General features: G+C 46.3%; 2 protein-coding genes across 3 annotated transcripts in view; one reads left to right on the top strand and one right to left on the bottom strand.

Moving 5' to 3' along the window:
• Positions 1 to 13580, bottom strand: part of COL9A2 (collagen type IX alpha 2 chain) — a 53532-nt gene extending 39952 nt beyond the window's left edge. Inside the window, exons 1-4 of the mRNA XM_035121188.2 lie at positions 13444 to 13580; positions 9974 to 10048; positions 2827 to 2862; positions 2171 to 2233 (exon numbers count right to left, since the gene is read on the bottom strand). Coding sequence (XP_034977079.1) covers positions 2171 to 2233; positions 2827 to 2862; positions 9974 to 10048; positions 13444 to 13515 — 246 coding nt within the window. The 5' untranslated portion in view covers positions 13516 to 13580. The remainder of the gene's footprint in view (positions 1 to 2170; positions 2234 to 2826; positions 2863 to 9973; positions 10049 to 13443) is intronic.
• Positions 13581 to 16803: 3223 nt separating this feature from the next.
• Positions 16804 to 18197, top strand: part of SMAP2 (small ArfGAP2) — a 35345-nt gene continuing 33951 nt past the window's right edge. The window contains exons 1-2 of one of the 2 annotated variants that reach the window (XM_060275834.1): positions 16804 to 17228; positions 18076 to 18194. In XM_060275834.1, coding sequence (XP_060131817.1) covers positions 18092 to 18194 — 103 coding nt within the window. In that variant the 5' untranslated portion in view covers positions 16804 to 17228; positions 18076 to 18091. Of the gene's footprint in view, positions 17280 to 18075; positions 18195 to 18197 lie in introns of both variants that reach the window. The other variant, XM_035121196.2, reaches the window with a different exon arrangement.

Here is an 18197-nt window from a genome sequence, read left to right on the forward strand (position 1 = left end):
CATCCAGAAATAGAAACTGCAGGTGTAAAATAAAGTTTTTGTGGAAATGCAAGCATGTGCGTATAACTAGCCATCTAAACCAGAAGGCATTTCTCAAAAAGACCTCAAATGTGCATTCCCTTACCAAGGTTCCTAAATTACCTACTTTCTGGTACTAATCCCAGTGATCACAGGCACAGCCAGGTTTTTTTTGTGGTGGGGGCAAACTAGATGCCTCCCCATCCACTCTGTCCTTTCCATTCTTACCTTAAATATATGAGGTGACCAAGGGTTATTTTGTTTATTTCTTTATGTGTTTGCTTTTATTATTACATTCCTTATGTAAGCTTCCCTCCATAGATTTCCAGGTGGTGTACATGGTTTCCCCCTTTTCTATATTGTCCTCACAACGTCCCTGTGAGGTAGGTTAAGCTAAAAGTTGGTTACTGGCCCAAAATCACCCAGTGAGCTTCATGGCCCAGTAGGAATTTGAACCTTGGTCTCTGAGGTCCTAGTCTGACAAGCCAACACACTAGTTTTTAAATTTTTAAAAGAAGGGTCACATATAAGCGTCCATTCCCCCTACCCAGCAGTTCCTACTGGACGGGTTTCAGAGTAGTAGAATATGAAACAGCAGCACTCCAGGAAGTGTGGCAAGGTGGAAGCAGCCAACCATATTTCTGAAAGCATGAGAGACTGTTCAGACACTGAAGCTGAGGACTATTATAAGAAGGTGGGCACACAGATAACTACAGTTGTAGTTGGTTTTCGAACAGCTTAGTTCCTGAACGTTTTGGCTTCCGAACGCCGCAAACCCAGAAGGGACCACTCCGGTTTGCAAGCTATTTTTGGAAGCCGAATGTCCGACGGAGCTTCCGTGGCTTCCGATTGGCTGCAGGAGCTTTGGTTTCTGAACATTTTGGAAGTCGAACGGATTCCGCTCAACTACTGAGGCACAACTGTCTTTTGATAAGAGATGGAGTCCCTTTATTATGGATTGGTGTCACAAAATACAGGAAAATGCTAAACCACAGATTCAGATTCTGGGAATACTGTAAAAATGTTATGTACTTCTATTTATGTGTTCTCTCTCCATCTCTTGTACTTTCCCCCCATTTATTTCATCTATCTATCTATCTATCTATCTATCTATTTCTTTTGTACCTGTATTTATAGTTTATAGTTTTGGAAAATAAAGCTTATTTCTTAAAAAAGAAAAAATGATGTGAATAAATAAAAAGGTTTAGCATTGGGAGTGATGGTGTGTGATGTGGGGGTGCCGTTTTTACAACAACAAAAAGATAGCACAAGTTGCAGTTCTTCTGGCTTCAGCCCCCACATCTCTAGCTAGCAGTTCAATCTCTGAGCAGGAGGCGGCTGCATCTCCCTGGCAGTGCATCTGCCTCTAACAGCACATGCAGGAACACGGCGGCACCAAGCAGAGCACGCAGTTTGCTATTTCACACGCTGCTGCAGCCACTGACGTGTTATCAACAGCTCAAGATGTAACTGAGGACAATAGTGTTTTCCTAGTATATCTTTAACCAAAACAACACACCCTCTTTGCTTTTTAAATCAGCACAGGGCAGGCGATTGCAAAGTAAACAAAAAGAGCAGGCAAAGAAAAGGCATCGGCAATGCTCAACCTCGTGCAGGCAGGATGGGGGCTCGGGCAATGGGGCCAGGAGTCTTACAAATACGGAAGATTTCCCCTGTCTTAATATGTCTCATGGAAGTAGGGGTGACAAATAAGCAAATATATAGCATGAGTTGCTAAAGTATCCTGAGTCTGGTGCAAAACAACCAGTTTCTGCAGCTCAACAACTTTGCCCAAAAAAGCTCAACAACGTTTGTGTCCGGGTTTTCACATTTTTAAATATGGCAAGCCTACCACGGACAGGCTGAAAATGAATATTCAAACCTCGGATCCCGAACGAAAACCCAGAAGCAAATGCTCCGGTTTTAAGATACTGTATTTTTTCAAAAGCTGAACATCCGACACAGCTTCCGCTTGGTTGCAGGAAGCTCCTGCAACCAACCGGAAGCCACATCTCGGTTGTGGAACATTTCAGAAGCCAAACGGGCTTCCGGAATGGATTATGTTCAGCAACCGCGGTTTGACTGCACTAGCAAAGCATGCAAATCACACCAGATTGGGAGTGGGCAAAGAAGGACAACCATTTGTACTCACATCAATCCCAGGTTTCCCCGGAGGGCCATCTGGACCTGGAAGGCCGGGTTCTCCCTTGGTCCCCTGTTACACAGAAACATTTGAGGAATTAAAAGTGTTCTTAGGAAGAAAATAAAGTGAAAGCATCACAGTTGCACATTGCCATTCTGCAGGATGTTCACAGGGCCGGCCCAAAAAGGCTCTGTCCAACACTGCAAGCTCAGTTCTACTTGCGCAATGAAACTTCCTCTTCCCTCTCCACATGCCTCCTATGTGTGCTCTGGAGGGTCCCCCAACCCCCTGAAGCAGACTGGTGGGTTGTTGTTTTTTAGTTCAAAGTAATTTGTCTGATTTCCCACACAATCACAACCACAGCTTTGCAGGGATAAGGTCTGATACTACAGTATTTACAAACAATGCATAGTAAAATGAAGGCCATCCTTGCTTTTCAACAGTTACAAAACGGGTCTTAAGCCTCCCACAACAGCAGTTTCTCATAAGCATCATATTTTGGGCTCTGACCTAATTCTGACAGTTCAACACAACACAAATCTGGGAGATAGGTACTAAATGTAACCTGAAAGTGATTGCAGATTTTTATTAATACTTATGTTTGCACTATAAACAAATTGTAGGCCCACGTAACCCCTGCTGGCATCGCTTGCTTAGATACTCACAGGGCTCCCTGCTGCTCCTGGTGGGCCTTTATCGCCCTAGAGGGGAAAAAGGGGGAAATGGTTAATAGCATGTTCCTCTTGACTTCTTGAAATGATCACTGTCAAAGCAGCTGGAAATCTGCCCCCTGGTCCTGAAATATATGTATAGGCTGCCTCCTTGGAACCAATTCAAGGTGTTAGTTTTGATGTGCAAAGACCCAGACAGCCTTTGGAACTGGTTACTTGAAAGAACATCTCTCCTCATTGTCCTGTCTGGGCTCTGAGATTCAGCTGCAGCACACCTTCCTTCCATCAATTTGGCTGGCATCAGCTGAAGACAGTCCTCTATCTGCAGGCCTTTGAAATAAGGCTGTTTTGCCTGGCACACCCAGGTAGAAGGTGGAAGGCTTGATACCCCAGGTGGGTGAGAGCAGTTTTAAAAGAAACATTTTTATTAAGAAGACTGTGCATGCAGCTTGCAAGCGTCAGCCTGGCAGGAGCCGGCTGCAAAGTACTACATAGACTCTCAGAGGGAGGGTGTCTGAGGTTTCTATCTTAATTTCTAAGCAGTGATATATTTGCTCATTTGAGTTTTTAATTTACTGGCATGCTCTCAGCGACTGTGGTTATGGCTTAATGTGTCATGCTCAATGGCATCACTGGAGCCTGCCCCCTGTGGCATCACCGACCCATATCAACACTGGGGATGACCCCAGGTCGCAGGTTGGGAGCCTGAACTCTCAGGGCCTGGGATAGTCCTGACCTGGCAAACTTACTCTGAATAGGCCTTCTGAACATGTCATATAATGCAGATGGGTGTGCTGATATGCCTTAATTGCATTTTAAATCTACAATTGTATTTTAAACAACATTTTTTAATGCCTTTTATATTGTTGTAACCTGATCTGAGATTTGCTTTTGAAGAGAAGTGGGGGATAAATCTCATAAATAAAACAAAAGTTTCCAGGTTTTCTTTTCTTTCTTTCTTTCCCCCCCCCCTCTCTCTTTTTCTTAGTAATACAAAATATAATATGTCTCACCCATTACAGAGTGGCAGGGGTCCACTCTAAAGAAGACACATCAACAGGAGGAAAAGTTTAAAAACAGCAACTATTAGTAATGCTGTTGGTGGGGGCCAGCCCTGCTCCTGGATATTAACATTAAGGCACAAAATCATACCGATTGAAAGAAAATAAACTTATCACTGGAGAGACATGGAGGGAAGTAGATATAGACTATTGGTATACAAAGGTGTGGGGTATTGCGTTATTAGAAAAATTGGCACACAAACTGAGATTATGCAGAGGCCAATGCAAAAGTGCTAAGTTTTGTTTTCTTTTAAAATAAAGTGTCTAGTCCACATGATTGCAGGGAAAACATGCCACACTGCTTGCTGTGGGCTGTGGGGCCTGGTGCATCTCAGAAGTCAGTATGGTTATGAGTTATGGTCACCTGTACAGACTCTAAAATTAAGAGATGGAAATTAGAGATGAGTCCATGGGAAGGGAAGAACCACAAACAGTCATCATGGTAGGGGGTCAAAAATTCACCCACTCCTATCTTTTTTGTCTGCAGCCATAAGGACTAGAAACTTGCACCTGGAAGTCAAATGTGCCTGTATTACCAATGGGCAATCCAGATATCCTGTTCTGATTTTGCACTGCAATCCCAGAATCACATAGGCATGCTAAGGGTTACGAGCAAGGGAGGTGGAAGACTTGGATTAGGCCCCACCCCATACGATCATGGTGTCATAGAACAGATTCCCCTCCACATCATCATCATCCACCCCAGTTTACACTTTTCCATCCCTTCTGTTGTGACGTGGGGTTTGTGATTTCAGCTCTCTTGACAAAACATGCTGGAGACAGTTCTCTAGTAACAGCTCTTTATTACAGTGAACAAGGCTGAAGACTGAGGAGAGGAAAGCTACATTTATAGGGACAGGGGACTAGCTAGGAAGGGATACATTTTGGAGGGAACAATATCAAGCAATCACAGTGCTGCCTTTTGGAGGAAACCAATAAGACAGAGGATCCAAATACAGCAGCTTAAATGAACCAATAGTAGCTGTACCCTCTGGAACCAAAAGGCAGTTACTTTATCCTAATGCAAATACAGACAATAATAATACAGATATAAAATCCTTTGACTCAATACACAACACCCCTCCCCCCCTAGTGAGCACAGCAGACGTAATCCCTCAGGTACTGTGGGGTCCTACAACTTCTACCTGATCTCCTGACAACAGGTGTTGCAGGTTCTGGATTGGGTGTTACCTGTGGTGGAGGGGCTGCTATAGGGGTTTCATCAGGAACAGATGGAGTCCCAGACATCTCAGGGTCCCCGACCTGTACCTCGTCATCATGAGGACTAGCAGACCCTGGTTCATTTGCTGAAGCCCCTGGTGACTGTACCTCTGGACCATTTTCACTCTGGTCTTGCAGCTGTGCGTCATTAGCCAGGGATGAATTATCTGACTCCTCCCTGCTGAGCGCCCGGCGCCTCAGCTGATCTATATGTCTCTTCCAAACTTGCCCATTTTCCAAGGTCACATAATAGGACACAGGTCCACTAGCCCGGGTGATCACACCGGCCACCCACCGCGGACCTCGTGAATAGTTCCTCACCCAGACCAGATCTTCAGGGGCGAGATACCTTGTTGTGTCAGTCTCAGCCTGGGGGGTTGCTCTTGAATTACGGTTTGGCATTTTATCTGGGTGGACATAATCCAGCACCGTTACCAGTCTTCTACCTAAGAGCAGCTCGGCTGGCGACTTGCCCGTCGCAGTACACGGCGTCGCATGCTGCAAAAATAACATTCGCGCAATGCGAGCCGACCAGTTACCCTCCATTAAGCGCGCAATGGATTCTTTGGCTGTTCTTACCATGCGCTCAGCCTGTCCATTGGAGGATGGGTGAAAGGGCGCGGATGTGACCCCTCTTATAAAGTTATCAGCCAAGAATGCCCTGAATTCTTGGGATACAAAAGCTGCCCCATTATCTGATACAATGGTCTCAGGTAACCCGTGGGTAGCAAACAGCTGCCTCAACACCTTGATTACGGCAGCTGATGCCATGCTAGGGACCATCGCCACTTCTAACCATTTGGAATATGCATCAACGATAACCAAAAAGACCTTCCCTTGGAATGGCCCAGCAAAATCTATGTGCAGCCGGCTCCAGGGAGTCCTGGACTGCTCCCACCAGTGGACTGGTGCTCTGGCCACTTCTGGCCGCACCTCTTGGCATGCCTTGCATGTTCGTACCCATTGTTCTATGTTCTGGTCCATTCCAGGCCACCACACATAACATCGGGCTAGCGACTTCATCCTGACCATTCCCGGGTGTCCCATGTGAAGCGTCTCAATAACCCTGTTTCTCAGTGGTGCTGGGATGATCACCCTATCTCCCCATAGGAGACAACCCTTATGCATGGACAATTCGTGCTGCCTTGTCGCATAAGGCCTGAATTTTTCTTCATGCGGACCACCTGGCCACCCCCTCCCCACCCAAGTGAGCACACGGGAGAGAACAGCATCTTTCCTAGTTTTCTCAGCTATATCCGTAGCTGTTACAGGAGCCCCCGGAAGTGTTTCTAGCATCATAATGTGCTCCGCCGGAGCAGGATCCTCATTGCTCCCGCCAGGAAGGGGCAATCGACTCAGCGCATCAGCATGGCACAACTGTTTCCCCGGCACATGGGTCAAGGTGTACTGGAACCCATTCAGGAATATTGACCAACGCAACATTCTGGGGGAGAGAATTTGTGGCGTTTGTTTGTTTGGGTTGAACAACCCTAACAGTGGTTTGTGGTCCGTTTCAATGGAGAAATGGCGACCGTACAAATAATCATAGAACCTTTTGATTCCGGACACAATAGCCAGTGCCTCTTTATCAATTTGAGCATAGTTGCGCTCTGTGGGCGACAACGTACGGGAATAGAAAGAGATGGGCTTCTCCGACCCATCCGGTTCCCTATGACTCAGCACAGCCCCCAGACCGTATTGAGAGGCATCACATGCCAGGACCAGCGGCTTTGACTCATCATAATGAGCAAGGACGCTCCTGCTACTCAGCATTCCTCGCAAGGAGTCAAAAGCCTTCTGCTGCTCCCGCCCCCATCGCCACACATTCTTTTTCTGCAATAGTCTATGTAATGGTTCAGCTACCGAAGCTTTCTGGGGTAAGAACGAATGATAAAAGTTAATAAGTCCCAGGAATGACTGCAACTCCGTCTTGTTCTGTGGTCGTGGTGCCTCGATGATGGCCTTAATCTTAGCATCTGTGGGGTGGATGCCTGATGCATCAATTTTAAACCCCAAGAAATCCACAGTTGGCACCCCAAAACTGCATTTTTCTTTTTTCAGTTGCAACCCCACCTCCTTGAACTTGAGCAACACTGCACGGACACGCGCAACCAGTTCCTGTGGGTCTTTTCCAGCAATCAAAACATCATCAAAAAATGGCAAGACCCCCGGCAGACCTCTTAACAGGCGTTCCATGAGCCCTTGAAAAATCCCTGGGGCCACACAAACTCCGAACTGTAATCTGTTAACTCTGAACGCCCCTTTATGTGTGACAATAGTCTGTGCTTCCGCTGATTGTGGGGTTACTGGCAGCTGTTGGTAAGCTTGTGCCAGGTCAATTTTGGCGAACACCTTGCCCCCAGCCAGTTTAGCCAACAGATGTGATACGACTGGAATGGGGTATGAGTTTCCCCTGAGTGCCTTATTGATAGTACATTTGTAATCTGCACATATCCTGACTTCCCCATTTGCTTTAAGGGGCGTGACGATTGGAGTCTCCCACTTAGCAGAGTCCACGGGTGAGAGAACTCCCTGCTTGACCAATTTATCCAGCTCTGCCTCGATCTTGGGTTGCAGTGCAAATGGCACTCGCCTTGGTTTGAGTCAGATTGGAGCCACCCCGGGGTCCAACTCGAAGTCAACTGGGGGCCCTTTATAACAACCCAGTTTTCCATTAAAGAGACCAGCAAATTCCTTGCATAATACCTCACTCATCTCAGGGCAGGTTTGGATTGAATTAAGCCCTGAGATACTCAGTCCCAGGGCAGGGAACCAGTCAGTGCCCAGGAGACTGGGGCGACTGCCCTTCGCAATCACCAGTTTGAGTACAGCCTGTTTGTCCCGGAACTGTACTCTCACGGCACACATTCCCATAACATGGATGCGGCCTGCTGAGTACGACTGCAAGGTTGCCGGAAAGGGCTCCAGAGGGGGCAACTTACCCCTGGGGAAGAATGTCTTCGCGGTCTGGTCCGACACGATGGTGAATGCAGATCCGGAGTCCACCTCCATGTCGCACTGCTGACCCTCAATCTTCACCTTGACGTGTGCCTTGCCTTGCGCTGGAAACTGCACGGCCCTCCCGTTGATCTCCGTTACGTAGTGGCAGTCCTTTAGAAAACGAGTTGCTGTGGGCGGTCTGCGATGCTCCAGTCTAGGTGCTCCTGTCGCTCCCGACGCCGCCGATCTACAGACCCTGGCGATGTGACCCGTCTTTCCGCACGTCCGGCAGATAGCATCCCTGAAACGACAACTCTTCCTTTCATGGTTTCCGCCACAACCTGGGCAACTGCCTCGGCGATCTCTGTGCACTGTGCAGGCCTGACGCACCGACTCAACCCCACGGACTGGGCTCTGGCTCGGAGTAGCCTCTAGCTCGTCCATGGCATGCGCAACTTCTATCTGTGGCTTAGTGGCCTTGCGACTGGCATCAAGCTCCTCTCTTTCATAATTCTCCGTGGCGGTGGCCTCTTTCAAGGCTGAAGCAAGGGTAACCTCTTCTTTAGCCACGATGCGTCTCCTGGCTTTCTTGCTGCTCAGACCACCAATAAACCGATCCAGGAGAGTCTCTTCCAGATTTTGGAAGCCGCAGTGCTGAGCGAGCTTCCGGAGTTCAGCCAGAAATGTGGATACAGACTCCCCAGCATGCTGCTGCCTCTTATGGAACTCCATCCGCCGGGCCATCTTGGTCTCAGTAGGCGCCAAGTGGCTTGTTAGGCAGGCAAGAATATCTTTGAGAGATGTCTCACTCAGCTTCGCTGGAGCAAGTAATGCCTTGGCTAGCTTGAAGGTCTTGGGCCCACAGTAGCTCAGGAATGTGGCCCTTCTTTTGCTGGCATCGGTGATCCCTTGAGCCACTGCAAAGAACTCGAAGCGTTCGACGTAGTCTTCCCAGGTGTGGGGCTCTGATGGCTGGAAGGGCTCCAATACCCTTGGACTCTCCATTGTCCTAGCGGGCAGGGTCGTCTTCTCAGCTGGCCAGTGAGTCTTGTTCTCAGATGCAATCCGGACTCTGAGGCAGGGTTGTGTTTAACCGCTCCTCAGCATTCCGGATCCCACCTTCGTCGCCAGTTGTTGTGACGTGGGGTTTGTGATTTCAGCTCTCTTGACAAAACATGCTGGAGACAGTTCTCTAGTAACAGCTCTTTATTACAGTGAACAAGGCTGAAGACTGAGGAGAGGAAAGCTACATTTATAGGGACAGGGGACTAGCTAGGAAGGGATACATTTTGGAGGGAACAATATCAAGCAATCACAGTGCTGCCTTTTGGAGGAAACCAATAAGACAGAGGATCCAAATACAGCAGCTTAAATGAACCAATAGTAGCTGTACCCTCTGGAACCAAAAGGCAGTTACTTTATCCTAATGCAAATACAGACAATAATAATACAGATATAAAATCCTTTGACTCAATACACAACACCTTCCATCCCACCACATCCACACACACCCTTTAGGCAGCTTTTAAACAATAACAAGAGCCCAACACACAAACACACACACACCACCCAGGAAAAGGCAATGCTGATACATAAAAGCAATGAATGAACACCCCCACTCTCGCCATAGCCCTCCCCAGCATTCCAGGGAATGGTTTTTAAACATAAGTCCATATATGGTAGTAGGGTGTTATTGTGGGGAGAGAATACCACTTGGAAATGAATCAGATTCTGGTCTGTAGTGAAAATCAGATTTGAGAAAGCAAAGCCCACTGACTCCCTCTAGCCGTTTTGGAAGGGCACTGCACCTGGGATTCTGTATACAATGCCTTCTTTTGTACCCAAACCATCTCTCCCCCCAACACACACACAGACACACCATCCCTTCTACTGCTCAGGTTCCTGTGCGGTGTGCTTACATCAATGCCATCAGCGCCTGGCACTCCTGGCGGACCCGGGGGCCCTCGTGGTCCAGGTTCTCCTGGAGGACCTTGCTAAGGAGAGAAATCAAACAAGAAGCAAAGTTATTTTGGTGAAGAAAAAGGTGACCAAAAACCAAGAACCAACTAAGCTGGATGAGCTTGTCTCACAATCACATCAAAACCCCAGAGAAGCCAAAGATTGAAAGCCTCAACCTCTTCCCCAGAGAGCTGGGTTGCAAAACAGAGGTGTGGACAGATTTGCCGCAGCCCCCCCCCCTGCCTGCTCATATTGCACACAAAAAACCTCACCTGAAAATAGGTGAAGCCAACCATTGAAAAGCAGGGTGACAATGAGGGATATGGTACAGATCATGATAGATCCGGGAGATTTGAGGTTAAAACCCTCAAGCAGGCAGAAAAACCACTGAGCAACCTTAGACTAAGCACCATCTATTGGTCTGAACTACTTTGCAAGGTTGTTGTAATGGTAAAATGGGATAATCTGCTAGCCCATGCAAAAGGACAACGAAAGACAGACAGAATTTTGTTTGGAAAAAGAAAAGGGTTTGGCTGCAGCTTTGAAGCCCTTTTGATCAACCAGGTAAAGGCAAAGAGATCTTGCTTCCTCCTCCTTTTCCTCTCAGATCTCAGGGTGTCCTAGAATTGGACACAGGATCTTAAGACAGCATGGAATTTGGCCTCAATGAGCTGCCTACTTGTCCAACACATATAGCTTCATAAATTGGGCTGCGGCAATGCTCTCAGGCATCCATTTTTAAGTAATAGCAACCAATTTTAAATGCTCCGTTCAAGTTTCTCTGCAACGTGGCCTTTTGAATTTGTGGGAAGATCAGACAGCAACTCCCCAATCTAAGGAACTTCTTAGGAGGATGCTGGCTGCAGCGAGAACATCTTTGGCCCAAAAATGGAAGACACTACAGGACTGAAGCCTCTCATTGCGGTAAAAGGATACGTGACCCCTGTGGTTACTGCAGATAAGATAACTCACAAATCACATGTTTCTAAGGGTAAGGAAGACCTAGAACATTTCTATGCCATTTGGTGGCATTGCATTTCTTGTGCGTCAAATCCTCTCCCCCACCACCAAATTGCAAAATTTGGCTTTCGTGATGTGTTCTGCTGCTTTCATTTTTCTCCATTATCAACTCCCCACATAGTGTACCCAAAGGCAACTTTGGTGTGCTTTAAATTAAAGGCTCTGTGAGATTTAAAACCTAGCTTGAACAAACATGCAGAAGTTGTGCAGAACTCTGGTTGGATTTGGTACCTCAAATTCCTTTGAAACTAGGGTGCTTCCAGAGCATTCATCCTGATTTGTTCATGGGGAGGTTAGATGACATTGCACCAAGTGTTATCCCCCATTTCCCCATAACATTATTTTATCACAAAATACCCACTTTTGGGCCGAGGCAGGTTTGTTGCACAAGAGCGCCAAATCACCTTTAAATGCACAACCTGAATTTGCCAGCATATGAATGAATCACATTCTAACGTGTTCAATGCATAATTACTCTGAATAGATGGCTGCATACCTGAATACAGACAGTAATAAGTCAGCCCGAGAATTACTACTGTGTGTAAAACAAGGAGCTACTATGAAAGCACAGATCCTTTGGTATGTTTATAGCCGTCGGGGGTTGGCCTGTGTTTTCCCCCAATGATGGCATGCTATAAATAATAGCAAGTAATAACAATAAGTAAGTAAGGCTGATTGAGTTTCAGCATGTGAAGTGCTTTCAACAATAAATGCTAAGGGAATGATGAATGTAAGCACTTTGCAGTTCCATTGATTTCAGTTGGGTTAAGCATATGCACAGTAAATGTATTCCATTGAAATCAATGAGATTTCAAAGTGCTTACATTTTGCTAGATCAACCAGTACAGTATTCTTAATTAAGGGTTTGGATGGTAGATGATTAGACTGACATTGTTTGAAATGAAATGAAGCATTCCTGTCTGAAGTTTTACCATGTGGTTTGGTTAGTAAGGATCATCTTAAACGTCTCCATGTATGATTACAGCCAGTGCTTTTTTTCTTAAAAAATGTTTAAGGGTGCTCTCATTTCGGCTCAAGAAAACCACCATTTTACAGTTCAAATCGGGGGAAATAAATCCAGTAAATGGACAGAAGTACAAAGATTAACAAAATGTTTAGGGGTAGCTATGCATCCCCCCAGGAAAAAAAAAGCACTGAATACAGCAAATTGAGTCCAGGCCCCTGTGAGCCTTGGAACTACGTAAAACAAAGCAGTCCAGTTACATCCTAAAGCAATCTGAGGCCTCTGGCTTTATTTCCCCCACTTCTCTTTACTTTAAAATGTGACATTGTAGGGTCTGGGCTGATGGAAATAATATATGTACATATTCATAAATAAGGCATTGAACTTATAAAATACCAGCTTTGCAGTCACCGGGGATGGAAGCTTCCTGAAGGCATTCGCTGAATGAATAGCCCCCTTTGTCCCTCAAAAAGGGTGGCAGAAGTTTCTCTGTGTTAAGGACCTGCGTTCTTTTCCACACCAAAAAGAAGTTGTAGAAATGACTGTGTGTATCTCCAACTGCATGTCACTGTCCCTAAGGTGACACCCAATATTCAGCAAATCAAGGGCTTTCCAACCACCACCACCAAATGACTCAAAGCATTATCTTCTGTCTTTTCTCTCGCTCACAGCTTCAAAAACTGCTTTTCTTTTTCTTTTCAGAATTAACCAGGGACTTGGATTTTTATTTTAAAACATTCCCATTGCCATCATCAGATGACCAGCCAAATTGCTTCAGCTCCTTTTGTTTGCAGTCCGCAGAGAGTAACAGTCACTGGACATATCCTGTTCATCACTATCAGGATAATAATAACACATCTTTTGCCCCAAAAGACAGATCCACAGAAATACTTTTTAATTTGGTTCCCAAAGGCAAGATGTTTTTCTGCCCAAGGCAACATTTCCTGCCGTAATACTTACTACCACCTTACTCAATATCACAGGTATAATGTGAGATCCCTTTTAGACATTTGAAATCACTTTTGTTTTGCTTCTTACAACATTGCTTCCACAAATCTCTTCCCCGTTCACTTCCAGGGAGTAAAATTCCCCAGGAGCCTCAGTGCAGAAGCGCAGGGAGACCCCTGAAAACAACAAAAAACAGTTTTTTCCAGGAATAAAAGGAAAGCTCTTCTCTCCTCCCCTGACCCAGCCAAAGAAAAAGAAAAGAAAAGAGTATGTTTTATAACCCCAACAATCAAGCTGTGCCAGTTCCCCTCATTATTTTAAGCTTGAAAGAAAAGATAGTGTATTAAAACTAATTATTCAGACATTGTCCTCCAGCACTGGATCCCAAACTGCAAACAAGTTTTGTTGTTTTAAAGGCCCCCACCCCCCACCCCATCTGGATCACCCTCCACACCTAGACATCTTTCCAGTAGAATCATAGGTAAAAAAGAAACTTACCAATTGTGCCAGGGAGAAAGAGATGGTTTGGAGGAGAAAGCAGAATTTGAGGCTACCCAAAAAACTAGCCATGTCGAGGTCTTCAGGCTAGCTGGATGAAAAGTGGGGGCCCGCCAGCCCCTGAATGACTAAATCTTTAGATCCAACAGGAGCAGAGAGAAAGGCAGAAGGGAGGAGACGGCGGGTCATTAATATGTAGTATTTTGGTGAAAGGGGAGTAAATGACCTGACTGGGAACTCCCCTCCCAGCCCACTGACATATGAGACGGGAGGAGCTGGACTCCAAGACAGAATTCATGGGCCAGGTGGAGGGAAATTACTGTAGGAATCCTGCCCTTTTGTCTCCTCTTGGACTGTGGGAAAGTATAAAACATTCATTATTCAGCCTGTTTAGGGAAGTTTTTAATGACTGATGTTTAAATGTATTTTTAATCTTTTGTTGGAAGCCACCAAGAGTGGCTGGGGATGAGCGGGGTATAAATAAATAAATAAATAAATAAATTATTATTATTAGAATGAATTTTCACTGGTGGGGAGAGGGGTGAACTCAAAATGGCACTTTAAAATCATGCAAAAGGGTATTTAAATAAACAAGTACCACAAGGCATTCATTTTAATTAAATTAAATTGGAAATTACTGTGATTGAAATAAACTGAGCATTTAAAACTCCACAACTCCAAAATATTTATTATCTTATTTTATTACAAAATCCCGCTGAACATAAACCTATGGAACAGGCCTTCGTCATCTCCCGCCTCTGGTTGAAAGAAAGTAAAGTACAGCGGACTAGGCTGTACCAATCCCATTCAGAGCTATTCATTAACTGCTTGTGTTGTCATGCCTCTTCACAGGTTGCCTGCCTCAAGGTTATGCAGGGACACAATTCTTTCCGTTGGCACTGAGCGCGGTGAGGGAGCTGCAATTGCTTCCAAAAGGTTTTGCACCATGTCAGAAGACGTGGGCAGCAGCTGGCGAAGACATGCAGACATTGAACACATCCTTGTGGGATGTGGGACACTGCAGAATTTTTTTTGCCACTGATCAGGTGCTTCCTTCCTCGGGGCATATCCCCACTTCTGCTTGTCCCATGCTTTCGAGGTTTTGCCCTGCTGCTTTCCCCAGGAAAACCCACTGTTTACCGCTCAATCCTAACAAATGTCAATTGGGTTTTCTGTAGACTGAAGGTTGTTGTTCTGATTCAGCAATAAATGGGATTTTCCTGGGGAAAGTAGTGGGGCAAATGAAAGTTCTCTAACCCATGCCTAGAAGCAAAATAGAAAAAAATTCCTTCAGTAGCACCTTAAAGACCAACTAAGTTTTTATTTTGGTATGAGCTTTCGTGTGCATGCACACTTCTTCAGATACGTGTGCATGCACACTTCTTCAGATGCATGCACACGAAAGCTTATACCAAAATAAAAACTTAGTTGGTCTTTAAGGTGCTACTGAAGGAATTTTTTTCTATTTTGCTTCGACTCAGACCAACCCGGCTACCTACCTGTAACCATGCCTAGAAAACATGGAACGAGCAGAAGTGTGGGTGAGCCCTCTAAAAGGGGGGGATTCCCCTTCCCCAGCTTATTCACTCCTATACTGTATCTTTTTTTCTCTGTAGAAGGTGAAGGGGATATTATAGGAACTGGACTAGGACCTGGGAGACCAGGATTAAATTTACCACAAAACTAATGGTGAGACCTTGGGCCAATCACTCTCTCAGCTTAACCAGAGTTGCTGTGGGGAAATGGAAGACCATGAGTGCCACATGAACTCCTCGGAAGAAACCGATGGTGGAGGGGATTTTAATGTAATAGAGAAGATCTCCATCTTGTCTGCCCCTGTCCCTGAAGTGGAGCAAGGTTTGAAATACAACAAAAACGAAGCAAGCTTGGTGTTGAAGCCATAAATCCTGCCTGAGTGTCCATCTTAAGATGGACAATGGGAACTGCTAGGTTCATATTTCTATTGCTGCAAACTGCCTTGATATTTTTGTTTATGCTACACAGGTATATATATATATTTAATAAACAAATAACTAAATAATATGATAATGCAAACCTGTATAATTATTTTGGAAAATAGTGTTTGAAAAAGTTTCTGCTATTGTGTGAGAGGTGATACTGCCTGGTCTGAGGCTAGCTTTAGAACAAGCATCTCCAAACTCGGCCCTCCAGATGTTTTGGAACTACAGTTCCCATCATCCCTGACCACTGATCCTGTTAGCTAGGGATGATGGGAGTTGTAGTCCAAAAACAGCTGGAGGGCCAAGTTTGGGGATGCCTGCTTCAGAATGTAGTTTGTATGGAGAAACTGAAACACAGCATTTCAGAACACCAAGACCAAACATGATTTTGAAACTGTGTGGTAGCTGTTTATTCAAAACACTGGAAAGGTCAATATACCACCCATGGCTCACTCTGGGTCAATCTGTTAAGATGGAAAGTAAAAGACACTTAACTGATATAATCAACTCTGTGAAAACTGGGGCTAATGGGAGTTGTAGTCCAAAACATCTGGAGGAACCTAAGTTGGGGAAAGCAGATCTAAAGCGTCTCTTGCATGGCTATACACATTCAACAGTCTTCCCTACCACCAACCACTTGTGACACTGCCTCTGTGTTACTCACTTTTCCTATAGTGTCATTTCTTAATTAATCCAATTAGCACCTCAAATTGAGGCTTCTGGGATCTGAAAGCTCAGTGTGCACACACGCAAAAACACTGGGCAGGTATTTAGTGTTGGAGGGCAGCAGTATTGCAGTTTGGAGTATAAAACCTAGGATGAGGAAGAAATTCAATTCAATTCAATTCAATTTGTACTTAAGAGGTCCATCTCCCTAATTTGCACTTCCCAAAATAATATGCGCTTTGAAATTCCCACTTCTCCCACTTTTGCAGTGAAGTTTTCCAACCAAATAACGTGTACAGAAATGTACGTATGCCTTCTGCAGTGCGCAGTGTGCCACATCTGCAGTATGCAGCCTACACTGACTGGCAGCAGCTCTCCGGGGCTTCAGCAGGGCTCCCTCCCACTTCTGCTCTTCCCCCGCCCCCACCCATTTATCCCCCCCCCCCCCTGCCCTCATTCATTCACTCTCCCGTTCATTCATTCTTGCCTCACCCTTTCCCTCACCGATTTCTCCTCCCCTCCTCTGATCCCTCCGATTTGATTGGCTCTCCGTTCGACGCACGCCTCTGCAATCCACTCGTCGAATAAACCGAGATTGACGGGTTTAAAGAAAAAAAACCCAAAACCCCTCAGTAAAGCCGGTGGGCGGGGTTTATACCACAGCCCCGCCCACCTCTCCCGGAAGTGTCTAGCGGCGCTATGTGTGTGCGTGCGCGCGTTGTGCTTCCAGGAGGCGGCGCCGTCAGTCGCTGCCTGGAGACGCGCGCGCGCGCACGTCTTTTCCTCTTTCCCCCTTCCTTCCTCTTTTTTCTTTCTTTCTTTCTTCCTCCCTTCCCTTCCTTTCCCTGCCCGCCTCTCTCCGTACCCTGACAACGTCCTCCTTCGCCACCGCCGCCACCACCACACCGGGGGCTGGGGGTCTTTCGGGCTCCCCCTGCTTCCCCTTGAGGGGCCAGAAGGGCTTTGTGTGGGAGGGGAGAGCAGCGGCTGAGGGGCTTTTTGTATTATTATTATTTTGGGGGGGGGTGTCCTTTGCTGGAGTTTTAGGCTGGGTTTTAAAGTGGCCACAGGCACCGCCCGTTCCCTCACACGAAGGTGGCGGTGGGAGGCTCCGGAGTCCCTCAGGAAAAACCCCTCTTGAGTCGCCCAGGGTTGAAGGTACACCTGAGTGCCACTGCCTGCACTGCATGTATATCTGAGAAAAGAGAGGTATTTATTTGCCGGGTGCTTGCCAGGTCCTGTAGGGCCCCTTCTCTCGTGTCTGCCGGTGATGGGGGGAAGAAGAGGTGTGTTTGGGACATGCTCCTTACCTACTTTCAGGGGTGACCCTTCGCTGGTGTAGGTTTGCGGAGGTAGCAAGGACATTCAGACGTTCGGGGCGATAGGTGCCTTTGGGGAGGCTGAGTTTTGGAGCCTTGGTTTCTAGAGAACTTGCCAGGGTAGGGAAACCTTGGGGACAGTCAATTGTGGTGGCGGCGGTTGAGGGAGGAGGAACTGGCAGCTGCAGCTTATTTAGTTTTGGTATTGGGTATTGCTTCTTATGTGGAAAGGGGGGAACCTGACCTGGCCTGTGCTTTCGGTTCGGGAAGTGCTAGAGGGATGCTGTGACCGGAGGGAGGCCGCAGAGAGGCTTTATTACGGAGCGTAATCCTTTGTAGCATGTTAGCGTGCTTCTGGGATATTATTTCAATGGGAAGGTCTGTGGAAGGGTTAAAAACTGTGTGACAGTCGGTTGGGGAGGAGTGCTCAGCTCAGCACTGCAGAAGGCCTTTTTGGCAAAGAGCAAGAGGGGAAGTTGTATTGTTGGGAGCTGAGAGGCCTCTTTTCTCTCTAGACCAAGATCTTGATTATGTAGAAGGGTGTGAGCTGAATTTTAGGGTGGGGTGCACTTTATCAGAGGTGTGGAGTGAAGGAGCCTGGAAAGGCCTGCTTTAGAGAGCTAAAGGAAGGAAAGGACATCTCTCCCTTTTTATTTTTTTATTTTTATTTTTGCACTCCTGCGCAGCCATCTCTTATCTGCAATGACAGGCAAATCGGTCCGGGATGTGGATAGATATCAGGCTGTCCTTGCCAATCTGCTGTTGGAAGAGGAGAACAAATACTGTGCAGACTGTCAGGCCAAAGGTA

This window comes from Zootoca vivipara, chromosome 6 (genome assembly GCF_963506605.1).
Source record: "Zootoca vivipara chromosome 6, rZooViv1.1, whole genome shotgun sequence".
Lineage (NCBI taxonomy): Eukaryota > Metazoa > Chordata > Lepidosauria > Squamata > Lacertidae > Zootoca > Zootoca vivipara.